We start from the raw sequence: 25,989 nt of genomic DNA, 5'->3' as shown, positions 1-25,989 counted from the left end.
GAATTGGTGCTGGAGTTCACTGAGGAGAGCCAGGAAATTCTGCTTTTGTCTCCAAAGCAGCCCAGGCTGGCAGCAGCTGTGCCAGCCCCTGTCACTGTGATATTTTCTGAAAAATCCCTTCACCAGGATTTCTTCTCCTGGGAAGATGAGAAGCCTCAGCTTCTCCATGTTTTGCTGCTCTGGAATGTGGTCTGGAGATTGTTTGTCCAAACATGTGAATTGTTTTTAATTAATGACCAATCACAGTCCAGCTGTGTCAGACACTCTGAGTCAGTCACGGGTTTTTATTATTCATTCTTGTTAAACCCTCTAATGTAGCCTTTCTCTTTCTTTAGTAGAGTTTTAGTATAGCATAATATAATGTAATGTAATATAATATAATATAATATAATATAATATAATATAATATAATATAAATTATATATCATATATTATATATATTATTATATATTATTATATATTATAAATTATATATCATATATTATTAGAACACATTATTATAATATATATGATATGATTGATATGATATGATATGATATAAATAATAATATAAAAGCCTTCTGAGAACATGGAGTCAAATTCTCATCTCTCACCATGTCCTGGGCACCCTCACACCACCACAATCCCCCATGAGCCAGCCTTGGAGCAGCAGTGGGACAGGACTGGAATTGCAGTGGATGGGATGAGCCTGGAGGGTTTTTCCAGCCAGGATGGTTCTGTGGCTGGGACACAGGTGTGACCCCCCAAGCAATCCTGGTGAACAGCAGCATCTCCCAGAGCCCCCACAGGACTGGCACAGCCAGCACCCACCCCATGGAGCTGCCCTCAGCTGGCCCAGCCAGACAAGGAGATTTTGTCAACATTTCCTTTATTTGGGGAGGGGAGAGAATAAAGCTGGAACAACAGCCTGGCTTTTAGGTTATAATAAAACTCCTGCAGCTGCTGTGATTCTCCCAGCTGAGATCAAACTCCTGAGTTTTCAGACAGCAGCCTGGTGTGTGATGCTCCCTGCTGCTGCCAGGGCCCACAGTGACAGGCCCTGCTGTAAGGACAAGCAATTTGATTTGATTTGATTATTTCTTATTGGGGCAGAATGCATTGAAGCACTAGAACTGCTTCTGTTCCCTGCTAATGGTGCCACAGCTTCACTGACCCATCCTGCTCTGTCCCCCTGGGGGCTGAGCCGTGGTTTTGGTATTTCCTCTCTGCTCTGCCTGGGATTTGCTCTTTGTTGTGCTCTGGCCTGTACTTCAGGGCAATCCCTTGTTGGAGACACTCAGGCTGCTCGTCACAGAGCTCTGCAAACAGAAGAGCTCTTCACAAATCCTGTGTGTCTGGGGCTCTGCAGGATGGGAACACGTTCAGGAGCTGTGAATCTTCCAGAACATTTGAGCACAAATCCCTGGCAGAACAGAAATACATCTTCACACTTCAAGTTTTAATGAAAACAATCAGCACATTCCAGTGTGTGTTTTCTCCATTTATGTATTTTCATTCAAAATGCATCTTCATACATTCTTTACAAGTATTTTACTTCAAATATTTAATGAACATCACAGAAAATGCAACATAGAATCAATTTGGCTTTTCTTTAATAAACTGCTCCCAAGGCACTACACATATGGCTACACCTTTACACATAAATAAGTGTGCAGTGGATCAGAGTCTGGATTATTATTATTCATAACTAGGAGAGGACTGTGACTGTATTTTGCTTTTCAAAATTCAGGAACAATCCAGCAGAGGCTTTTGAGTTATCACAGGAGTCAGCAGGTGTTCTGTGGATGAGGAATTGGAGAGCTCAAGGCCTCAGAGCTGGAAGCACTCCTCGGTTTGAAGAATTTAGAAAGGTAAATAGGTGCAAGAGATAATAATGGGAAATTCCATTTAATGCAGGACAAAGGCAGGGGATGTAGAATTACCCTTCATGAAGGGAATAAAGCTTGGCAAGGAGCTCAAACCAGGCAAAACCTTCAGACAGCTTTCCCCAGCTGAATCCATCAGTGGATTGTACAAATCACAGAGGGGGAAAAGTGAAGATCCCTCATCCAATCCTAATCCAGCTGTGGAGAGTGAAATTTTTACAAGTTAAAAAGGAAAATAAAATAATTAAAGCTACAAGTTTTGATAGCTCTGCAGCTCAGGTGTAATTTTTGACAAAAATTACAGTTTGGTTAACTGAACGTTACTTTAATGAAATTTCACCCATTAGGTCATTAAGATCAGTCCATTTGTTTCCCTTGTTTTTCATTATCTACTGTGGAGTCATTCTGGTTTTCTACTGGTGGAAACACATCCCATCCCATGCTGTTTAATTTCCTTAAAAATTTTATTTGCCCATTTCTGGTTTCAAGAGGACTTTAACTTGCAGGTGTTTAAATCAGCAAGGAAACAAAAAGATCATCTTAGAAGGAATTGGAGTCAACTCAAGCTATATTTTAATTTTATGACTGTTCATTTTCTTATATTGGCAATTCCCAGTCAACTCCTCAGGTGAGAGAACATGACATTTTTAACCACTGAAATGCCATAATTTTGAGGTAACTGTGGGCTTCTGGTTGTTATTGCTTAAGATTCAACAGAGGCTGCATCAGAAATGAGCCTTTGAGGAAACCAAGTCTATTATCCCTGCTAGCTGGGGCAATGGCAACCACCATGAAAGTAAAATTACTGCCATTAAATCAAGAAACTAATTAGAATCAGATCATCAAGTTCCTTTTCTGCTGGAGCCTTGATCTCCTGGCATGGCACAGGTGATTTACTCCAGAGCACACACCAGGGCTGAGCTGAGCCTGTCGCTTTAGTGCTTTTCTGATGCTTCTAGAAATTCAATAAACAGCTCAGGAAGGCTCAGTGGCACTGGTGGATGTGGGCTGGCAGCTCTCAGAGAGGAAGGCAGAGCTCAGGAAATCTGGCTCAGGGTGGAGTCAGAGGGAATCAGCCTCTGCTCCCCTGCACAGCCCTGAGCAGAGCAGGAGCCTTCAGCTGAAGGTCTCAGACACAAACCCTGGCCTTGATTCCCTCCATCCCCCAACAGAGATCAGTGAGAGATCAGATGGAAGGACCAGGAGCACAGCTGGGCTCCAGCATCTCAGACACACAGGAGGGATCTCTGTGGTTCCCACAAGGAGACCTGGGCTGCCTCTGACAGGGTTGTGTGAAAAACACGTTCACTGTCCTGGGAAAATGTCAAAAGTTTAATAAAAGACCATGGGAGACAGGGACCACAGAGCAGAGGTTATTATGGGATCAGCCAAGAGCACACCTGCTAGTTTGGGAACACCTTTATATCCCATTTCTATTGCATCAGCCTGCTACATATTCATCAACAATTATGCATGGTAAACTCTTTCCCCAAACTAGTTTACATGTTCCAAGAATTGTTTAGCATGGCTCCTCCTCACTTCCACCTTTTAGGGCATGCAGATTCCTTGCTTGTGGTTTTAGTCCACTCTTATCATCTCCTGGTTTTGGGCCTTGGTCCACAAACCTTCAGACACTGGGTGCTGATAACTGGAATATCTGTAGCAGGGTCCTCATGCTGTGTTTATTGGATGTGATCCCATCCAAGCAGCATTTTAACACAGGCATACTTATATCAGCTATTTCACTGAGCTTAATAAACAACAGAAATAAAAACTTTATAACAAAGTTACTTTAACACCACACATATAAAATCCATTTTAATACTTGCAAAAAGCCAATATTTTAATATGTATCTGTAACATTTGGGAGGCTGTGCACCCTGAAATCCCCTTCATCCCCACACCTGGGAATCTCCTGGGCATGGCATGTGTGACCTGCCTGCCAAACTCCCTGCCAGCTTCCTCCCATCAAGCTTCTCCTGCTCTGGTGCTTCAGCCTCTCACATGGAGCACAGGCATTTCACAAATACCCACCAGTGAGCTCAGGAAACCTGGGGGGAAAGCACAGGACTTGTGAGGGTCCCATATTGAGGATGAGAAAGGTGATTCACTCCCAATGATACAAGCAATTAACAAAGGTTAATAATGAATAACATCTGTCACAGCAAGAAGTGCCCCAATGAGAATCCAGGCTGCCACTCCCACCTTACAGGAGCCATTTTCTCTTTATGCCTTTGATTTCCCAGCACTCACCCTTATTTTCCCTGTCTTTGGACAGTAATCAGTGTTTTAAATGGTCTTCAAAATTATATGAGTCAGTACAAATTGTCTTCCCATTTGTACCCTTAATTGGGTTTTAAGGCCATTTTAGGCATCTGCATGCTCCCAAGTCTAATAGGAACTTTTAAAAGCCTGAAATAATTTGGGACCAGAACTGACACCTGAGGGTCATTCTATTAATGGGAGTTGAGAGTTACCAGTTTTACAGTTGTTATGTTTATAACCAGAGGGAAGGACAGGTTTACTCAGTAGCTGCAGCATTACTCAGCACAGAGACCTGAGGAATGTTCCAGAAAGCAGCAAGGAATTTGCCTGGTCCACAAATAAAATCACTATTTAAGATTATAGGGGCTCAGAGCAGGACACTGAAGTCCTCAAATATCTACACACAAAAGTGGCACAAACCAGTTGCCAAACTTCAGATGAATGTTTATTTTCTGAGTTATCAAACAGCCACAGAAAATTAAGAGAGAAGTTCTTTCCCAAAAAATATAATCACTCAAAACAAGTCCCCTCCTTCCCACAGGGGAAATGCTCAGAGCAACATTGATGTTCCTGCCTCCAGGACCATGAGGCTGCTCAGAAATGAGCTTAAGCTCAGGAGAGATTCTACAAGTCCTCTGAACTACAAAATCAGTCCAGGTTCTCCAGTAGAAATAATATTCCACCAGCAAAGGACTGGAAAGGAAAACAGAAAATCCCTTGCTGATAGGACCCACAGCAGGTGTAGGGCACTTCAGTGCTTCAAGAAATTGGAATGAATAAGGAATGAATAAATTCTGTAGTTTTAGGCTAAAACAGAGTCAGTATAAAAAGCTGCTAATTTCTAAATTAAAGCATTTGCTGAACTGGCAAAGTAACTCATTGGTTTGAAGGCAGTCCTGACAGATTCCCAAAAGAGTCAACCTATTACCAAAGCAAACTGATTAATAAGTGCAGGATTGATCTGCCAGGAGCAGGGGATGCCTTTGCTGATCCCCTTGGAAGCTCTTCCCACTGCAATGCACTGGGAATTCAGCAGGATGGGCCACAGGGAAATCATGGGGCAAAAATAATAAAAGGAGAGAAGAAAATGAAGGAATCTCCAGCCTTCACTAGACAGGTTTCTGATTCTCCTCTTTCCCATGAATTCATGTCATGTTCAAGCTGTAACATTCCTTGGAAAAACAAGGAAAAACCACTGCTCTCCAACATCCAGCTATTTAAATCCCCTGCAATAACTCTGTACAATAATTCTGGAAAAAGAACTGATGCAAACCTGCAGACAAACAACCAAACTGAGCTAGAAACCAACCCCTCTGGGTGTCCCTGGCAGCAGCAGGACCTGGGCTTTTCCAGGCTGCTGGTGTGAAGCAGCACTGAGTTATTCACACACAAAAGGTTTGAGGCTGTTGGGGAAGATGGGAATTAGAAATTCAGTGTCCACTGAGGAGCTGGATGTTTCCATACACATGGATATCCATCCCTGTGAATGGAGATTTGATAATGCTGCCTCATGGAACTTTATTGCATTTTCAGATGTTTTCCCACTGGGTTATTGAAATTCTGTAAGAAGGGAGGACTCAGGAGGAAATCTGCAGTTTGCAGGCACAAAGGAGGAAGATGAAATTTGCTGTTTCCCACCTCCTTAGGACAGGGGGAGGAAGGATATTTCTCCAGCTAAAAGCACAAGGAAAACCAGGAGGGCAGGGATGGCCTTGCTGACTGGAGTGTCATTTCCAACACCAACCCCAAAGCATAATTAACAACAGCTGCCCACAATATGGATTTTCTTTTTTTCCCCTGTCTGGAACTCAGCTGCCACGTTCACCATCTCATTGGTATGCAGAGCTCTGATCTGCCAGGGACACCTGCCAGTCTCCAGCAAAGATCAATCCATTTGCTAATTAGGGATGGGAGTTAATGGCAGCTGAAATGACCACTTGAAATACAGCAGCCCCTAAACAATGACTTCTCAGCCTGCTGCCTGCCCCAGAGCCTTCCCTTTGTCATCTTCTCAGCCTCTGCACTCTCCTGGATGATTTATGGTGTCTGGGGGCTCCTTGGCAGTACTTTCTGTGCTGATAAAGAGGAGAACCTTGACTGTATCTTAAATTGTCAACAAATGCTTGCAAATTTCCTAAGAGTTCTTGCATTTGTCCTTCATATTTCCAGAGTTAAAAAAAAAAAGTTCCAGCTTGAGACTGCCCTTTCCTACAGAGTAATGCCCATGAGCATCTCATTATTGAGCCCCAGGAACTTTCCCCACAATCCAAATGTGCTTAATTCCACTGGCCTCACCCCATCATTCCCAACTGGATACCCAACCTCGTGCTGACAGCCCAATTCATTCTGCTGGCATCATTAATTATTGGAGAAACACACCTGGCAAGAGTGAGTTTCACAGGCTAAAAGGGATAGTACAACTTTAATAGAAGGAGACATCAAAAAGCATTTGCCCAGAGCAAGGAATTCAACAATTGTGTTTAAATTTAATATAACAAGTAATAAAGAGTTGAGCTGGAGTCAAAGTCTGTCACTGGCTCCCCCACAATTTTATTTATGGCTCTATATAGGCCCAGCTCCATGCCTTCAGCAGGCAGAAACCTTAATACCTTGTGACACAACTGGGCTGAGCCATCTAATATCACCCACAAATCCTTGAAAAACAAATACTCCTTCAAATAATTATGCTGTTCCAACATCATAACTTCCCAGGCAGTGCTGAAATGTCCTGTTTTAGGGAAGACCACTGAAAAGCCTTGTCTGTATCCTGGGCTTCAAATCAAAAACCTTTAATATTAGGATCACACTCTGCACTGAATAAATGTCAGAGAAATAAACTTGACGGAACAATATATTTTTCATGCTCTAAAATGAATTTTAAAAAGGACCTAGAACAGGAAACTACAAAGTCTTTAACCTCCAGGGGAAAAAAATCAAATACCACCCAGGTCACTAATAATCTAATGTCAACTGTTTCCATAAAAAATGGGCAATGATAAATAATCAAAGCATTTAGTGGGAGCTGTGGGGATCTGGGTTATTCTCAGTTATCCTGTGTTATTCTCTGTGCATGTTGATTAGTTTTTTAAAGAAAAGGAAATGTTTCTCCCAGCCCTGTTTCCCTGTGGTTTTTAACCCAGGGCATGAAATCTCTCACTTTATTTTCTAGATCCTTCCAGATCCTGACCTCTCTCAGCCTGGCTGCCACATTATCTTCCTGAGAAGGAAAACACCTCAGAGCAGCCAGTGCAAGGTGAACCTCTGGGCTGGACAGGTTTAGGACACAAGGCAGGTCTGGCTGGTACAGAATTCCAGAATTCCATAATCCCAGAATTCCAGGTTCCTGTCTCCAAGAGCTGCTGGCATTGAGCTGGCTCCTGCACTGCCCTTCCACTCACACACCCCTCTGATCACTGCTCTGGTTTGGATGGGCACAAAGGGTACAAGAAATGTTTATCGCACATAAATTATTTTAATTTCTTGCAGCAAACGACAAGAAAAGGGCCAGCCCCAAGCAGCTCACTCAGCAAACAAGTGAATGTTCCAACTTCACAATGGGCAGGCAGAGCTGTTGATTCCACCACTGCATCAATGCATTTATTACTCTCCTGCATCCATCTCATGCTGCCCAATCCTTCTTTATATGAAATGTAGAGATCAGCACAGAGTTCTCTGTTCCAAGAGACACAAGATCACTTTTGCTGCACTTCAAATGTGAGAGAAGACAAAAATCTCTTGTCCTTTGGCCAGGCAGTCCAAACTCAGCATGAGGACGAGACCCCAGTGACAGATAACACTGCACCCCAGGACTGGAGAATCAGGTTTTCTTGCCAAAAAAGACTTCAGTGAAAAAAAACAAAAACCAAACAACAAGAAGAACCAAAAAAACCCCAAAAAATCCCAATTAAAAAAAAAAAAACCCAACACAAAAAAACCAAAAACAAACCATCAACCAAAAACCAAAAAAAAACACCTCAAAAAAAAACCAAAACAGGAAGTGGTATTAGCTAACCTGAAATAGCAATTTTAAAGCAAGATCCCAGAATAGAGAAGAGTTGCTTTTATCATGATATAACCTATGGCAATTGTACCTGAAAATACAGAAAGATTTCATGCCCTGGAATACTTTTTGCATCTTATTTCCATGAAGTGTCACATCCAAGGCCATCTGCCTTCATCTTCTTGGGTGTAATACACTGTCCTAAAGGTAAAAAAAGTAATTTAAAAAATCCCCTAGTGTTTCTCTTGGCTTTTGTGTCCTTGTGGCAGAGCTGGAGCTGACCGTGCGGGGCTTTTCTGTCACAGCTCCGGGCAGCCCTTTCTCGGTGTTTGTGCAATGGGGGATCCTGTGGGGATCAAACACACCCGGGGGGGAATAAACACAGCCGGGGGGATCAAACACAGCCAGGGGGGATCAAACACACCCGGGGGGGATCAAACACACCCAGCTCAGCTCCCCCAGCCCCGCTCCCTCACCCTTCGCACTCGCTCCAACTCCTCAGAGCTCTCTCCAGACCCAGACTCGCTGTGGGGCTCAGCCGGGACGGGACGTGCAGCACAACCCTGACCCCACAAACCCGGCACCATCCAACACCGACCCCACAAACCCGGCACCATCCAACACCGACCCCACAAACCCGGCAGGATTTCAGGGCCGGATTTTCCGCCTCAGCCGCGGCCGGCCCGGGCTCCGCTCCCCGCCCCGCTCCGCCCTCAGCGCCCGGGGCCGCCCCTTCCCTCCCGGGGGAGCCGGGCCGGGGTAAGGAGCGAGGTTCTGAAGGCCAGAGGGGGGAAGAGCCGGTCTTAGAGCCCGTCCCTGAGGGCTGAGAGCAGTGAGGGAAGGGCAGAGCAGCTCCCGGAGCCCGTGAGGGGCGGGCACGGCCCTGGCCGGGGGAGCTGCGGAGCCGCTCCAGGGCTGGAGCCGGGCTGGGAGAGCTGGGAGTGCTGCAGAGAAGGCTCCAGGGAGAGCTCAGAGCCCTGCCAGGGCCTAAAGGGGCTCCAGAGAGAGCTGGGAGTGCTGCAGAGAAGGCTCCAGGGAGAGCTCAGAGCCCTGCCAGGGCCTAAAGGGGCTCCAGAGAGAGCTGGGAGTGCTGCAGAGAAGGCTCCAGGGAGAGCTCAGAGCCCTGCCAGGGCCTAAAGGGGCTCCAGAGAGGGACTGGGGACAAGGATGGAGGGACAGGACACAGGGAATGGCTCCCACTGCCAGGGGGCAGGGATGGATGGGATATTGGGAATTGGGAATTGTTCCCTGGCAGGGTGGGCAGGCCCTGGCACAGGTGCCCAGAGCAGCTGGGGCTGCCCCTGCATCCCTGGCAGTGCCCAAGGCTGGGATGGACACTGGGGCTGGGAGCAGCCTGGGATGGTGGAAGGTTTTTTCCCACTCTCTCATCTAACCATACTCTCTTTCCATTTCAGCTCATTCCCCCTTGTTTTGACACTACCTGCTGTTAAACAGGCTTACCTACCTGTAAATAGTCCTACCTTTTCTTTCCTGTAAGTTCCTTTTAGACACTAGAAAGGGGGAAATTAGAATTTTTTTTAATGAAGAATTTTATCCAAGCATTACTGTAATCCACTACAGATTTGAAAAGAACAGTGCTCAGATTTCACAGCTCATGTTCAGTGGTAGTTGGTTCTGTACATTTACCCTGTGGATCTGAACGTGTGCTGCTCTAATCCTGCTTTGGCTTGATCACGACTGAGTTGTGATTTTACCCACCTGTTGTGGTGGTTAAATCTGGTGGGATGTGCCTGTAGCATCCCAGTGTTCCTCCCATGTTGCTGTGAGCAATCCTTTGAACCTGATTTTGTTTTTGGTTTTGTTTGCAGTGCTGTCCCATGGCAGCTGCCCCAGCAGAGAGCTCCAAGAGCCATGGGAAGGGGCTGGGGTTGAGCCAGGGTCACAGCAGCTCTGCCTTGGACTATTCAGGAGACACCTTTGAGTCCTTCAGCGAGGAGGAGGAGAGTGAAGCACCTGGATCGTGGTGTTCCACAGAGGATTTGGAGGGGGCAGCTGTGTCAGAGGCTTTGGAAAGCTCAGCATCACTGGCAGGGCAAAGTGCTGCAGGTATGCAGAGCTCTCCCTGCTTGAGGCCTGCCTTCCACAGCCTCAGTCAGTGCAGGGGGGACTCGAATCAGTAAAAATAAACATGTGAAAACTGCATACAGTGTCCTTGCTGTGCAAGGTGCCCACCAGATCCATGCTTCAGACAGCTCCATGGGAAGGACTTGGCCATGGAAATCCTTCCTTAGTAATCTTGTGATGCTGAAATTCTGTTGGCATCTTAAAAAACAATTCTCCAAGCTACTTTTTACCATGTATGAAAAGTAGCTGGGCCATAAAACAGTTTTTCCATGGGATAGTTCCATGATTTGAAATACTGAAGAGGGCTGGGTAGGACCTTAAAGCTGCAGCAGAAGAGGGATAAAGCAGAAGCTGAAATCTGTGGCCTCATCTGTGTTTTGCTGTGGCTCAGGGTTTCTCCTCCCTAGCAGGGAGAACTGGCACATTCAAGTGGAGGATTATTTGCCTCCCACTTTGCTTTCCTCACAATGTGTGTTCAAAGTTGCCTTTTTTCTTTGCAGAGGAGGAGTTTGAAGCAGTGGATCCTGCAGCTGTGGAAAGAGCTGCCATAGGGAAATGGATTGATGCCATGGGAAAATGGATTGATCTGAAAAATAAAGACACTGGGATTAGGCCGGACAAATCTGTCCTCAGAACTCCTGCTGGTGAGTTGGGTAACTTCAGCAGAGCCTGTAATTGTTTCTTTTGGAAGGACATGTAAACTTGACTTAAATTTTATACACAGGCTATTAAATTAAGCCAGCTAATTAGCCTGGCTTAATTAGCCAAGTAATTAAGTGCAAAGTTTCTCTTTTATGCTTTCTTGGAGAGCAGTTTGTGTCCCATATCACACATGGCTTTGATGCTGCCCCCATGTAGTGACATTATCCTGGTGATGCATTACCACAAAACCTGGAAAAGTACATTCAAAAATGTCCCCATGTTTGGCATTTAATTGTTTAATTTAATTCAGTTTTTTTCTCTCCAGCTGTAGAGGTACTAGGAAATTTGGGCATTTTCCCCTCCAAAATAAACATGACCTCAGAATTTATTGTGTGAAACGGGTTTTCCCCCTTGTTAATCAACAGGATTGATAATTGAATTATTTGTTTGCCCTTTTTTAGTTCCTTTCCCAAGCTGAGGGAGGCAGTAGGGCACCAATTTTGGCAGGAACAATGGAGCAGCTTTACCCAAATAATGATGGAGTGCAGGGAGGAGGAGGAGGAGAAGGGAAAGGAGGAAGGAAGGATCCATTTCCATGTACCAGTTATGCAAGGAACTGTGAGAGCAGATGGTGGGATGCAAGCCCTGCTAAAGTCTGTCAAAAAGTGGGTCAGAGATGCTATTTTTAATTAAGAAAAAAGAGCAAGAAAGCTGTAACTGAGCAAAAAATAATGGGAGCAGCCGGGGAACCGTCCTCAATCTACATGTTGATGGGAGGTGAGCACACTTGGAGTTTTGTAGGTCACTGTGGGACAGTGATCCTCCTGCCTGGGCCCTTCATGGTGTGGGATTTGTGCACAGCATCCTCAGAACAACCCCCTGTCCTAAGGAAGCAGCAGCTCAGGTCACTGCCAGGCTGGTCTGAGGCAGAGCTCCTTCCCCACAGTGGCAGTGCTGGGGGCTCCTGACTCATCTCCTGCACTCCTCTGCTCTGCACTCAGGGGAGTGTGAGCAGCTCTTCCTGGCCTCTTCCTCCAGGAGAATCTTCCCAAAATACATCAAAGTCCTGTGACTGATTCCTGGAGACACAGAATGGGACCTGGTGGGTTCAGAGGCACTGAAGGAAGGATGAGCCACAGCTGAAGGTTGAGGATGTTTTCCCTTGAAAGTTGTGCTCAGAGGATTTTATTCATGGAAGCCCTTGCAGATCCCTGCAGTTCTGCACCAGGGAATGCTGTGCCTTTGGCTGGTGGCTGCTGATGGCAGGGAGGGTCAGAGTGCTCACTAGGGCTGGAGCAGCAAATCCTGTGCCATGACCTTGAGGTGAAGGATGCAGAGCTGGCTTGTCCTTGCTGCTGCTGTCACTTGTCCCTGTGGCAGCCTCAGGTACATTGGTGCTTCCAGTGTTCCATATGAAAAGCACAAAATATGGTTTATGCTTTTCTTTGATGCAAACACAGTGCCCAGCCATGCTATCCCCAAATCAATCATAATTAGCCAGGCATTGCATTTTTTTATTGCAGAATATTACCATAAAATAAACACAGCAACTCTTCTGATATCTGTAAAGGCTTCTCTTGAACTTCATCCTTCAGCACTTGGTAATCTCCAACTCTTGTATTGTTTTAGCAGCTTGGAGATGTTTTTTAGTGCAGTAGATGAGCTCACCTGGAAGTGGATTGCTGCACAGTGAGTCCCCTCAGAACACTCAGCTCAGTGAATCACTGAGCACACAGGGTACTCTGAATTGGGGTTTGTTTTATTGCCTCAAGACTTTCCTTCTCATCTTACTGCTAATAGGGTTAAATGTGATGGGGGGAGCAAAAGGTTCTGGTTTGCCTGCAGGAACACTCTGGAATGTCATTTTTATTTTTCATGGTTTTCTTTGTGAGCTGAAAGAAGGAAAACACACTGGCCTCAGGAGAAGTGAGAAATTTTCATCAGAGTTCTTTGTCCCTGCACCCCAGTGTGGAAGCATGAGCTGTTGTTAGGCAAATGCATCACAACATGAGTGTAAATCCTCAGTTCCACAGAGATTGCTCCATGTTAGTCATCTTTAAAATGTACTCAGGAAAAGGCAATTCTTCAGCTTGGCTATATCTGAGAATTCAGGTGGGGCTCTTTAGCCCCCTGGCTGGTGCTGTGCTCACAAGCTGCCTCTCACTTTTGTAAAGTGTCTCCATCAAATGCTTTGCCTGGTTGTTTTTCTGACTGTTCCTGTAATCGTTCCCTGGAGGGTCAGGATGCCCTGGCACAGGTGCCCAGAGCAGCTGGGGCTGCCCCTGGATCCCTGAAGTGCCCAAGGCAAGGCTGGACACTGGGGCTGGGAGCAGCTGGGACAGGGGGATGTGTCCCAGTGTGGCACTGGATGGGCTTTAAGGTCCTTGCAGCCCAGGTTGCTGTGTGACCCTGGGATGATTCACTGTGCTGGAGGAGTTTTACTCACTTTCAGTTCCTATTTGTGATGAACAGCCTGACATTTCAGCCTGTTCCTCTGCCCTGTGTTACCTGCCGGGGTCTTTCTCGTGTTCTTTGCTGGTCAGGCTGTCAGCACGTTCATCTGAACTGGAAAATCAATCTAGGTCATTATGAAGATGCAATCTGGAGCTGCAGAAGTAAAACCTTACTGAAGAGCAGTTATTGGTTATTGCCTTCCACAGTTATCTCTTTTTACCTTCTTTAAAATAGAGTATTGGTAGGGAATAATAACAACAAAATGCCTGCCAGTTTTCCTATTAAGTCAAAGTTAGACATCAAAGGAAAAGAAAACTCATAAATATTTTCTTCTTTTACTCCCTCCTGGTGGATTTCAAATGTCACACTTAAGGCTGGAGTTAAAACCTACATAGGTCACTGAAAAAAACCTCCAAAACTCACACAGGTCACTGAGTTGCACCCCCTCAGCAGGGTTTGGGGTGCAGACATGAGGATTGGCTGGTCTCTCCTGGGCTGCTGGAATCACAGCAGCTTCCTGGGGCTTTGCTGCCTAAACATTGCACATTTTGGGACCTTGCTGCTGGGTGAGGTGGGGCTGGGGTTGCTGCTGTGCTGCTGTCACTTGGGCTGCTCTTGTCACCTGCTCTGTCACCCTTCTGCAGTGAAGAGAGGGATCACTGGGTTTGGAGTAACAAACATCAGGGAAATGTCCTTGTGGAACAGTCAGTGGCACTGGCAGGGATTCTGTGCCCTGCCCTTGGATCTGCCACCCCAGCTGGAGCAGGAGCATTGCAGCAGGTCTGGATCACACGTGGAAAACAGGGAATGTGTGAGAGACATGGAATAAACCCAACCCCAAAGCAGGGGCTGAGATCCCCTGGGCAGGTGAATCTCCCACACCTGGGAGGGGCAGTCTGAATGTGCAAATACTTCAGTTCAAAGACAAACTTTCCTCATCATTTTTTGGGTTTCTTGCAGAAAAATTCTAGTCCTTGATCCCTAATTTATATTCTTTCTGAACTTCCTGTTAAGCATGACTTAATATGAAGGAATAACTCCAGCACTGAGTCGTGCAGTGAGGTTTAAAAATTACTGTTCCCTTTGCCAGTGTTTCTTCTGAAGTCTGGAGGTGCAGATGGGTGGGTGTGTGGCAGCACAGGATTTATGCATTATTAGAAACCAATTCTTAATAAAATTGCACTTGTGGATGTCAGAAGAACCTTAAGTGAGTTATTCAGGCTGGTATTAAACTGTCACTAAATGCTCAGTGGACCTGATGTGTTTTACTTCTCCCTTTGAGTACTCAAATGCTTTTGTTCTGGGTTTTTTCCCCCCTCACAATTGTAACTTTTTAATCTTTTTATTCATTCTATATTCAACATAAATGAACCTGCCAGGAATATTTTATTAGTGTGATTAAACCCAGTAGTGGCACATGATTTCCACTTTTTTACACAATTCTTGTAAGGAAAATCACCTGATGACTGAAGTGGAGGTTTCCACTCAGATATTTATGATGCTCCCTCAGAATTTTTTAAAATTAAATTTCATTTGAAGGTGTTGCTAATCCTTATTTATGTGTCTATAAATTGTCTTTCCTTTTAATCATTTTGATACATCATCTTCTTTAGGAGGAGTAAATTGCTCTGTGATGCTCAATTCTGAACATAAACACATTTTCCATGCTGTCAGTGAAGCCACAAAATTCCTGCTTTTAGTTTTAATTATGGATTCCCTCATCCTTTAGAAACACTGGATTTCTGAGGAGATGCTCAGTTTCTTTGCAGAATTCCACAACTGTGTCCTGTGCACTCAGGACTAAATAAATCCCATGGAGTTTGGGGGAAGTTTTATATTCCAGTGGTTCAGTGTTTTGAGGATTTCTCTTGTGGGACTGGAATCAAAGTGCCTGTGTGGAAATTGAATTTAATCCTGAAAAGACAGAATGTGGAGGTCTTGTTCAAATGATAAACCCAGGCTCCCAGCTGGAATTTGGGGGTGAATCCTCGGGGTTCAACTGGCCACACTTTGGAGTCACCACCTGCCTGACTTTGGGGGAAATCTGCCCATGGAAACCTGGAGAGCCCCAGCCCGAGGTGCTGTCCATGAAATACTGCACTGATTGTGCCCTAAGCTCTGGAAAATCTCCCCAAAAGCCCTGAATGAAGCTGGAAATCCATCCGAACCCGCCCAGCTGAAGTCTGATCTCTGCTTTATTTATTTTTACTGCCACTGGGAAGGAGAAGGGAAGATGAAAGAGGGAATGATGGTTTTGAAAGAAGATCTTATCAAGAATTTAGGAAATGATTGTTGAAGCTTCAGATAAGAAGTGTTTGCTAATTGCATTTTCTCCAAAAAAATTGCCTTTCTGTAGTTGTGGAATTTATTGGAGGTGTTTCCAGAGTGGCTTCAGTGGACACTGCCTCTAATTCTTCTTACAAATTGCTCCTTAGAGTTATTGATGAGATCTCTCTTGATATATTAATTAATTTGGGTTAGCAAGTTGCAGTTTCAGGTGGTGAGGTGCTAAATCTGTATTATTGACAGCCAGTTTATTTCATGCCATAGTATTTAACTGCTTGCTTTGCTAATCTATTTATCCTGTGCCATTAAGCTTTTGTCTTTTTAGTTCCTCACATCTTTGGAGGCTTTTTTAGAGCCAATTATTGTGCAAGTTCCTACAGCTCCCATCCCCATTTGTGTTTAGATTCTGATTTTGGAGCTGTTTTAGAGCCATTTATTGTGCAAGTTCCTACAGCTCCCATCCCAATTTGTGTTTAAATTCTGATTTTAGAGCCATTTATTGTGCAGGTTCCTACAGCTGCCATCCACATTTTTGTTTAAATTCTGATTTTGGAGCCAGTTTTAGAGCCAATTATTGTGCAGGTTCCTACAGCTCCCATCCCCATTTTTGTTTAAATTCTGATTTTAGAGCCATTTATTGTGCAGGTTCTTACAGCTGCCATCCACATTGTGTTTAAATTCTGATTTTGGAGCCTGTTTTAGGACCTTTTATTATGCAAGTTCCTACAGCTCCGAATCCAGATTTGTGTTTAAATTCTGATTTTGGAGCCTGTTTTAGAACCAATTATTGTTCAGGTTCCTGCAGCTCCCATCCCCATTTGGGTAAATTCTGATTTTAGAGCCATTTATTGTGCAGGTTCCTACAGCTCCCATCCAGATTTATGTTTAAATTCTGATTTTTGAGCCATTTCTTGTGCAGGTTCCTGCAGCTGCCATCCCATTTGTGTTTAAATTCTGATTTTAGAGCCATTTATTGTACAAGTTCACATAGCTCCCATGCACATTTGTGTTTAAATTCTGATTTTAGAGCCATTTATTTTGCAGGTTCCTGCACTGCCATCCCATTTGTGTTTAAATTCTGATTTTGGAGTCTGTTTTTGAGCCTATTATTGTGCAAGTTGCTACATCTCCCGTCCCCATTTGTGTTTAAATTCTGATTTTGGAGCCATTTCTTGTGCAGGTTCCTGCACTCCATCCCATTTGTGTTTAAATTCTGATTTTGGAGCCATTTAATGTTCAGGTTCCTGCACTCCATCCCATTTGTGTTTAAACTCTGATTTTGGAGCCATTTAATATTCAGGTTCCTGCACTCCATCCCATTGTGTTTGAACTCTGATTTTGGAGCCATTTAATGTTCAGGTTCCTGCACTCCATGCCAGTGTGTTTAAACTCTGATTTTGGAGCCATTTAATGTGCAGGTTCCTGCACTCCATCCCAGTGTGTTTGAACTCTGATTTTGGAGCCATTTAATGTTCAGGTTCCTGCACTCCATGCCAGTGTGTTTGAACTCTGATTTTGGAGCCATTTAATGTTCAGGTTCCTGCACTCCATCCCATTGTGTTTAAACTCTGATTTTGGAGCCATTTAATGTTCAGGTTCCTGCACTCCATCCCAGTGTGTTTGAACTCTGATTTTGGAGCCATTTAATGTTCAGGTTCCTGCACTCCATCCCAGTGTGTTTGAACTCTGATTTTGGAGCCATTTAATGTTCAGGTTCCTGCACTCCATCCCAGTGTGTTTGAACTCTGATTTTGGAGCCATTTCTTGTGCAGGTTCCTGCACTCCATCCCAGTGTGTTTGAACTCTGATTTTAGAGCCATTTAATGTTCAGGTTCCTGCACTCCATCTCATTTGTGTTTAAATTCTGATTTTAGAGCCATTTAATGTTCAGGTTCCTGCACTCCCTCCCATTGTGTTTGAACTCTGATTTTGGAGCCATTTAATGTTCAGGTTCCTGCACTCCATGCCAGTGTGTTTGAACTCTGATTTTGGAGCCATTTAATGTTCAGGTTCCTGCACTCCATGCCAGTGTGTTTGAACTCTGATTTTGGAGCCATTTAATGTTCAGGTTCCTGCACTCCATCCCATTGTGTTTGCTGTGCTGTGTTCCTGCAGGCAGGGCTGCTCCTTGGCCTGGCTCTCCTTGGCCAGCGCGAGGTCCCACAGATGAGGAGCAGCCGTTCCTCTCTCCCTGCCCCAGGCACTGATGTCCTGTCCCGTTGATTGCAGGAGCTGCTGGGCTGTCCCAGGGGGAGCTGGGTGCTCTCAGCCATTTCTGCAGCAGGAGGATCAGCAGCATGCAGCAGCAGCAGCAGCGGGCACAGAAGGGCAGCAGGCAGCACTGGGGAGGCCCAGCAAGGCAAACGGAGACAGCAGAGTCCTGTGCTGTTCCTGCCCAGCTGATGAACAGGATCCTGCTGGAAAACACCAGGGAGGCTGTGAAACAGGTACTGGGGGAGACAAAGGGAGATTTCCCCTAAATTTTGGAGAACAACTGCAAAAAAAAAGCCATAATAACAGGATCAAGGCAGGCAGGCCTTACTGATGCCAGGCTCAGGCCTCTGCAAGAGGTTTTGGGTTGACAACCTAAGATTTAATCTTCTCATTTCTTAGACATTGTCACTGACACATTTTATGAAAAATCCTTTCCTTAGGGTTTTTTCTCCTGAGAAGCTGAGAGGCCTCAGGAACAAAATGTAACCAATGGTTATCTGCTGCTGTGGAATGCAACAGGTGCATCTGGGATTGGCCCATGTGGTTGTTTCTGATTAATGGCCAATCACAGCCCAGCTGGCTCAGACTCTCTGTCCAAGCATTTGTTATGATTCTTTCTTTTTCTATTCTTAGCCAGCCTTCTGATGAAATCCTTTCTTCTATTCTATTAGTACAGTTTTAATATAATATATATAATAAAATAATAAATCAAACCTTCTGAAACATGGAGTCAGATCCTCATCTCTTCCCTCATCCTCAGACCCCTGTGAACACGGTCACAATACATCACTGTAGATGGTAGCAAATAATCACCATAAAATAGTATCTGCTGATAAAATCCTAATTTATGTGATTGAGCAAGGCTGAGGTCATAATTTATTTTACAAGAGGGCCAGAACCAGCTGAAGGAAAAAGCCTTTTTCTCTGATTGTGCTTGCCCCAATTATTTATCAAATTATTCTACCTATTATTTGTTGTGAAGTCTTTGTGACTTCAGGATTAGAAGAATTGCAAAAAGAAAACCTACCTGTGCTCCCAGCTTTCTTAGGTATTAGATAATATTGATAAAAGCAATCCCAATAAAATCTTGCTGACTGTAGCCATGATATTTTCTGAAAAATCCTTTCCTTGGGATTTTTCCTCCTGAGAAGCTGAGAGGCCTCAGGAACAAAATGTAAGCAATGGTTATCTGCTGCTGTGGAATGCAACAGGTGCATCTGGGATTGGGCTCATGTGGTTGTTTCTAATTAATGGCCAATCACAGCCCAGCTGGCTCAGATTGTCTCAGTCAGTCACAAACCTTTGTTATCATTCCATTCCTTTTCTATTCTTAGCCAGCCTTCTGATGAAATCCTTTCTTCTGTTCTTTTAGTATAGTTTTAATATAATATATATCATAAAATAATAAATCAGCCTTCTGAAACATGGAGTCAGATCCTCATCCTCAGACCCCTGCAAACACCATCACAATACATCACTGTAGATGGTAGCAAATAATCACCATAAAATAGTATCTGCTGATAAAATCCTGATTTCTGTGTTTAAGCAAGGCTGAGGTCATCATTTATTTTACAAGAAGCCCTGGATCAGCTGATAGAAAAAGCCTTTTTCTCTGATTGTGCTTGCCCCAATTATTTATCAAATTATTTTGCATATTATTTGTTATGAAGTCTTTGTGACTCCAGGATTAGAAAAATTCCAAAGACAAAATCTCCCTGTGCTCCCAGCTTTCTCAGATATTAAATAATATTGATAAAAGCAATTCCAATAAAATCTTGCTGACCTCAGTCCCTGGTTAAGAAGCCTCTGGCTCATCTTTACCCTATTCAAATCTCTTTTTTTTGTCACCAGCCCAGTGGTTTTTTCCCACCACAGGATGGGATGTGGCTCCTCCCCTCAGCCTTGCATCTAAAAATAACACTTTAAAGTCAGTTCTGGTGTGATAATTATTTCAGGCTTCCTGTCTTTTAAAACAATTTTGACATTTCAGCCATCTGCTTTTTAAATTTCTGTTAATGTTAACCCACCTTACAAATTTAGTGGAATTTTAAATTTCCTCTTTCTTTGTCTTCCATGGTGGGAATACATTCCCTGAGAAGAGTGACTTCATCTGCTCTTCTGCTTGGTTCTGTCTGTAGCTCCACACAACAACATTTTTATCCACAGGAGTGAGGGAAGAGGGGACAGAGAGGCCTGGGATGGGACTTCTTGGGTTCATTCCCCTGTCTTTGTAGCAATTGAATGTGTTTATGGAGCCAGATGGAATCTGAGTCAATTAGATCAGATAAAACCATTGATATTTCATAAAAGCACAAACCCTGGGATTTGTGTAATGCTGTTAAATAAGCTTAAGATTTCATGGTGGATGAACTGACCCAGGAATCACTGAGCAGCACTGAATATCTTACACACAGAAGCACAGAGTCTGGGTTGGATTCTGGCTCAGAGCTGCATCTTTGAACTAATGGCTCCAGAGTTTATTTGCCTCTTAATTTATTTATAAAATGTATCAATATAATTTATAATCATAGCCCCTCTGGTTGCTGCTTAAGGCCTTGCACACAGCCAGCATAGGAACAGTGATAGATGATGGAATTGTGACTCTGAATTATTTTACCACTGCCTAAAAAGCCAATTTTTGTCTTGAGTGTATTTTTTGGATTGTTCTCCAAGTTGCCAGGCTTGACATTGCTCATGACATCAAAGTTTCCTCTTCCAGGTGACAGAAGCTGAAATCCATGAGGTTTCAACCTGTCCTGACTGCCAGCAGAAGGAAGCAGAGCTGGCCAAGGTTGCCTTTCTCAGGCAAAAAAAGACTCTGCTGGAAGGTGCTTTAATCCAGGAGAAAGTGGAAGAACAGTTTTACTCCAGGGTAAGCAAATATTGTTGAAAAAAATTTCATGCTACACTTTCTAGGTGCTGTAATGAAAGAATCTGTAATTCAGATTCTCCCTGATTTATGGCAGTGAGATCAGTGCAAACCAAAATAGAATTTGGGTCCATTTCATTAATAAAATGCTTGGGACCAACATTCTCCTCAAGGCATTTGAGCTGCTGATTTGTGGAAGCTGAAGGTCATTCCCAGGCTGTCATGGAATGGGTTTGGCTCTCTTTTGGTTGTGTCTCCCCAGTTTGTTTTCTGCTGGGCTGCCCAAGCTGAAATGGCAAATTAAATGATGAGATAGGAGATAACTGCCCCTGCTGGGCTTCCTTGCTCGTCCTTTGGGAATCTTGGAGTGGGACACTGCAGTGTGTGATGGAGGCTGAGGTTTTTCTGGAATACTGGGATTTTTTCTGGGATACTCTGAGATTTCTTCTTGGAATTCCTGTCTCTGTGCCAGTGTCCCAGAGATGGAAGCTTTGTTGGTAGGGAGTGCCTCTGGAGCAGCTGGGAGAGCAGTGAAATGTGCAGAATTCCCTGGGCCTCCTGTGGCTGTTCTTCAGGAGGATCCTTGTAGCCATGATATTTTCTGAGAAATCCTTTCCTTAGGATTTTTTTTTTCTCCTGAGAAGCTGAGAGGCCTCAGGAACAAAATGTAGCCAATGGTTATCTGCTGCTGTGGAATGCAACAGGGGCATCTGGGATTGGGCTCATGTGGTTGTTTCTAATTAATGGCCAATCACAGTCAGCTGGCTCAGACTCTCTGTCCGAGCCACAAACCTTTGTTGTCATTCCTTCCTATTCTATTCTTAGCCAGCCTTCTGATGAAATCCTTTCTTCTGTTCTTTTAGTATAGTTTTAATATAATATATATCATAAAATATTAAATCAAGCCTTCTGAAACATGGAGTCAACATTCTCATCTCTTCCCTCATCCTCAGACCCCTGTGAACACCACCACAGATCCTCCTGAAGGAAGAGCTCTTCTCTCCCTCCTTGCAAGGGGGCAGCCTGAAGGGAGGAGCCTTCCACAGCTCCCAGCTCCCTTCCATGGGAGAGCCTTCCTGCAGCTCCCTTCCATGGGAGAGCCTTCCTGCAGCTCCCCTTCCATGGGAGAGCCTTCCTGCAGCTCCTCTTCCATGGGAGAGCCTTCCTGCAGCTCCTCTTCCATGGGAGAGCCTTCCTGCAGCTCCCTTCCCATGGGAGAGCCTTCCTGCAGCTCCTCTTCCATGGGAGAGCCTTCCTGCAGCTCCCCTTCCATGGGAGAGCCTTCCTGCAGCTCCCTTCCCATGGGAGAGCCTTCCTGCAGCTCCCTTCCCATGGGAGAGCCTTCCTGCAGCTCCTCTTCCATGGGAGAGCCTTCCTGCAGTTCCCCTTCCATGGGGGAGCCTTCCTGCAGCTCCCAGCTCCCATGGGAGAGCCTTCCTGCAGCTCCCCTTCCATGGGAGAGCCTTCCTGCAGCTCCCTTCCCATGGCAGAGCCTTCCTGCAGCTCCCAGCTCCCATGGGAGAGCCTTCCTGCAGCTCCCTTCCCATGGGAGAGCCTTCCTGCAGCTCCCTTCCCATGGCAGAGCCTTCCTGCAGCTCCCAGCTCCCATGGGAGAGCCTTCCTGCAGCTCCCCTTCCATGGGAGAGCCTTCCTGCAGCTCCCCTTCCATGGGAGAGCCTTCCTGCAGTTCCCCTTCCATGGCAGAGCCTTCCTGCAGCTCCCCTTCCCATGGGAGAGCCTTCCTGCAGCTCCCTTCCCATGGCAGAGCCTTCCTGCAGCTCCCAGGTCCCTTCCATGGGAGAGCCTTCCTGCAGCTCCCTTCCCATGGGAGAGCCTTCCTGCAGCTCCCAGGTCCTTTCCCATGGGAGAGCCTTCCTGCAGCTCCTCTTCCCATGGCAGAGCCTTCCTGCAGCTCCCAGCTCCCATGGGAGAGCCTTCCTGCAGCTCCCTTCCCATGGGAGAGCCTTCCTGCAGCTCCCAGCTCCCATGGGAGAGCCTTCCTGCAGCTCCCAGCTCCCATGGGAGAGCCTTCCTGCAGCTCCTCTTCCATGGGAGAGCCTTCCTGCAGCTCCCCTCCCATGGGAGAGCCTTCCTGCAGCTCCCCCCCCATGGGAGAGCCTTCCTGCAGCTCCTCTTCCATGGGAGAGCCTTCCTGCAGCTCCCCTCCCATGGCAGAGCCTTCCTGCAGCTCCTCTTCCATGGGAGAGCCTTCCTGCAGCTCCCTTCCCATGGGAGAGCCTTCCTGCAGCTCCTCTTCCCATGGGAGAGCCTTCCTGCAGCTCCCAGCTCCCATGGGAGAGCCTTCCTGCAGCTCCCCTTCCATGGGAGAGCCTTCCTGCAGCTCCTCTTCCCATGGGAGAGCCTTCCTGCAGCTCCTCTTCCATGGGAGAGCCTTCCTGCAGCTCCCAGCTCCCATGGGAGAGCCTTCCTGCAGCTCCCCTTCCATGGGAGAGCCTTCCTGCAGCTCCTCTTCCCATGGGAGAGCCTTCCTGCAGCTCCCAGCTCCCATGGGAGAGCCTTCCTGCAGCTCCCAGCTCCCTTCCCATGGGAGAGCCTTCCTGCAGCTCCCAGGTCCCTTCCATGGGAGAGCCTTCCTGCAGCTCCCAGCTCCCATCCCAGCTGATGAGCAGGCTGGGAGTTTGTGCTGTACCACACATTCCTTTCTTCCCTAATGTAATTCCACTCTCCAGAATTTTGACTCTTCCTCACTCCCTACCTAAGATTTGAGAGCTTCAGCCTCACGTGAGGCTTCACTTTTTCCCACTTTTCCCCCCTGCTTCCCTGCAAGGCCAGCTGCTTTTCCCTGTCCCTCCTTAGGGAAGAATGCTGCTTTTTGGGCCAGAGTTTTTAAACAGGATCCTTTCAAACCCACCAAACTGTGGGGATGAGTGCTGCTCACCTGGCTAGGCTTGAGGGGCTGGGTGTGTGCTCCAGGCCATGAGAAATGGCAGGGATACAATCCTGAATAATCCCATGTTTGCTTTCTGTTTCAGGACATGCTCACACTTCTAGGAGAAGCACTCAGAAGCTTTCCCAAACCCTCAGAGGATCCCAGGGATTTGTGGCAAAGGCTGAAGGGTCAGGAGTGCAAAGACTGAATGAACCATAACTGCAGTGGGTGAAGAACTGGGAGAGCTTCCTGTGGGCACTCAGCTCCAGAATTCCAATGGTTTTGGATCTGAGCTGCTCTGGCAGTGATGGATTGGCTGCTGCTTTAATATTCCTGCAGGTGGAACCAGATCTGCCTGGCAGGGGTGTGAGTCAACCTTTCCTCAATGCAAATGTTGCAGTATATTGTAATCCATCTCCATAGGTTTCTCAAATTCCAGAAGCCAACAGTTTCCATGATTAATCTGGCAAGGCAGAAGTATTGTTTTTGTGGGATTGCTGTGGGATTGCAGAGCAGCTCCCAGCTGCTTCCATCCATAAGGAAAATAAATGATTCTGTTTGCCAGGGCAGGGAGGTGGAATTGCTGCAACTCAGCTCAGGCTTTGCCCACTGCCTGATGGTAAATTGAAAGTGAGAGCCCCAGGTGGAAGACAAAAAGCAAAGTTAACTATAAAAAACAGTAAAATGAAATGAAGTATTTATAGAAGGGAATTAATGAGGTTGTAACAGAAATCAATCAGCAGGACTGGGGATGCCAATAGGATGAGAAATGATAATAAATTAACCATGGAATCTATGTAAGATAGAGAAAAACAAGCAACAGATGAAAACTGGGAGAAGAATTGCAAGAAAATACTTTGGAATTTGTAATTTTTTCAAGATGATGAAATCACTGTTATTCAAAGACTGGATCTGGGGTTCAGTACACATCCAAATAAGATGGAATTGTGCTGGGAATCTTTGGGTTAGACAGTGAAATCATCCTCAGTGTGGCCCCCAAAGCCTGCTGCTGCTCTGTGGGCACCTCTGCAGCCCTTTGGGACCAAAGCAGGGGCTCAGCCCCCTGCTCCAGCCATGGCCTGACTCTCCTTACCCTCCCATTTCCTGATTTCTCTGCATTCCCTGTGGAAATCCTGGAGGGATATCCCTATCTGTGAACCCACACTGTATTTTGTGCCAAAGCAGAGGGAGTTTAATCCCCCTGTTGGATTTTCTTCCCCCATTTTGGGACAAGAGCCCTCACTGCTGACCTGGGATTTGTACTTCATGGGGTTCTTTCCCTCCCCGTGCTCTGATTGTTGATCAGAGTCCTTGAGGGCTGTTTAGCCTCTTGTTCTCACTTCCCACAAACCATGGAAAACCTGGAGGGAAATGCTGGGATATAAACAGAAGTGTTAGCAAAGTTCTGCCTTCTGCTGCTTAAAAACCTGCTCAGAGTGATTTCCCTGGGATGGATCCTGAGTAGGTCAAGCCCAGGTGGGAGCCCAGCCCAGCCCTGAGTTCCTCAGTGCTGCCTGTCCTTGCAAACAGCTTTAATAGTCCATCAAAAATACTCCCCCAAAAGCATCCCCTTTTCAATTGGCCCTGCAGGGCACCTGGATAATGAATGAACTCTGCTTGTTCCTTCCTGTTGCTCTGGGATCCTTGGAAATGTTTAAACCCCTTCAATCTCCTGCCTTCCAATCTCCTCCTGGATGCCCCCCCTCTGTTCCTTGTTTTGCTCTGCACTCCCTGGTTCTCTGAGCCTCTGGAAGTGTCTGCAGACACTGGGAGAGGCTCCCAGAATTTCAGGTGGAGCCTTGGAAGGGCTGTCAGGTGTACAGGAGGTGATCAGGAACTGAATCCTTTGAAAATGTCATTTTGTAGCACAGAATTTCAGCCCTTGCAGACCCACAGAGAGTGACTTCCATGCACATGTTGATATTTCTGTTCTCAGAACACAGAAGCTTTCTAGAGCTACTGAAATTTCTTTGCAGCTGCTGTCAGCCTTTCTGGGAATGCTGAGCTTTGAGTTATTTGGGTTATGAGTCTGACAGTATTTGTCTGTGGAACAGCAGCCTGCTCACACACAGTGCCTGCACAGCTCTTGTTTGTTTGCATAAATGTTACAAACAGAACTCAGGTAACTCCTCAGGAAAATCAAAGCAGATTTTGCTGATGGCTGTTGGATGCATTTTCCTGCTGCTCACTACAGTTGTTTCATTCTTTTATCAGCAATGACTCTGAGATCTGAGTGTTTTCTTTAGCAGCTCTTAGAGATATGCAATGGAATGAATGATCTGATCTCCTAAATAATTTATTTTCTAATCCTGCGCTTTTTGAGGCTGGAGATCCAGAACTCTGCCAGGGAGGATGTGGGAATGAGGGTGGGTGATGGATCTTCCTTTTTCCCCTTCCAGGAGCTCCTCCCTCCAGCAGG

The 25,989-nt window shown here is 45.7% G+C and overlaps 1 protein-coding gene and 1 long non-coding RNA gene across 6 annotated transcripts; one reads left to right on the top strand and one right to left on the bottom strand.

The window, feature by feature from the left end:
- Positions 1-1,465: 1,465 nt before the first annotated feature.
- On the bottom strand, positions 1,466-8,860 carry LOC129125897 (uncharacterized). Of its 4 annotated transcripts, none has more exons than XR_013184328.1 (3): positions 8,759-8,860; positions 8,222-8,331; positions 1,466-7,970 (listed from the first exon to the last, which is right to left on the bottom strand). It is a non-coding gene; the product is annotated as an uncharacterized LOC129125897 (long non-coding RNA). The 4 variants fall into 4 exon arrangements; XR_008535010.2 differs by having other exon boundaries at positions 1,466-3,916; positions 8,759-8,859; XR_013184327.1 differs by lacking the exon at positions 8,759-8,860 and having other exon boundaries at positions 8,222-8,702.
- C14H8orf48 (chromosome 14 C8orf48 homolog) lies at positions 8,810-24,137 on the top strand. 2 transcript variants are annotated; one of them, XM_077186217.1, is made up of 7 exons: positions 8,817-8,889; positions 9,546-9,623; positions 9,960-10,197; positions 10,716-10,859; positions 17,827-18,044; positions 20,531-20,683; positions 23,674-24,137. In XM_077186217.1, the coding sequence occupies exons 3-7, from the start codon at positions 9,969-9,971 to the stop codon at positions 23,776-23,778; spliced, it is 849 nt and encodes a 282-aa protein (XP_077042332.1). In that variant the 5' UTR covers positions 8,817-8,889; positions 9,546-9,623; positions 9,960-9,968; the 3' UTR covers positions 23,779-24,137. The 2 variants fall into 2 exon arrangements, with proteins under 2 accessions (XP_054497609.2, XP_077042332.1); XM_054641634.2 differs by lacking the exon at positions 9,546-9,623 and having other exon boundaries at positions 8,810-8,889.
- Positions 24,138-25,989: the final 1,852 nt, after the last annotated feature.

The sequence above is a fragment of the Agelaius phoeniceus genome, chromosome 14, assembly GCF_051311805.1.
Source record: "Agelaius phoeniceus isolate bAgePho1 chromosome 14, bAgePho1.hap1, whole genome shotgun sequence".
Taxonomy (NCBI): domain Eukaryota; kingdom Metazoa; phylum Chordata; class Aves; order Passeriformes; family Icteridae; genus Agelaius; species Agelaius phoeniceus.
This window is presented reverse-complemented; position numbering and strand designations above follow the sequence as displayed.

Coding starts and splice junctions, on each gene's coding strand:
- C14H8orf48 (XM_054641634.2), top strand. CDS start 9,969: ATGGCAGCTGCCCCAGCAGAGAGCTCCAAGAGCCATGGGAAGGGGCTG. Junction 10,198..10,715: donor GGCAGGGCAAAGTGCTGCAG/GTATGCAGAGCT, acceptor TTTTCTTTGCAG/AGGAGGAGTTTGAAGCAGTG. Junction 18,045..20,530: donor CCAGGGAGGCTGTGAAACAG/GTACTGGGGGAG, acceptor TTCCTCTTCCAG/GTGACAGAAGCTGAAATCCA.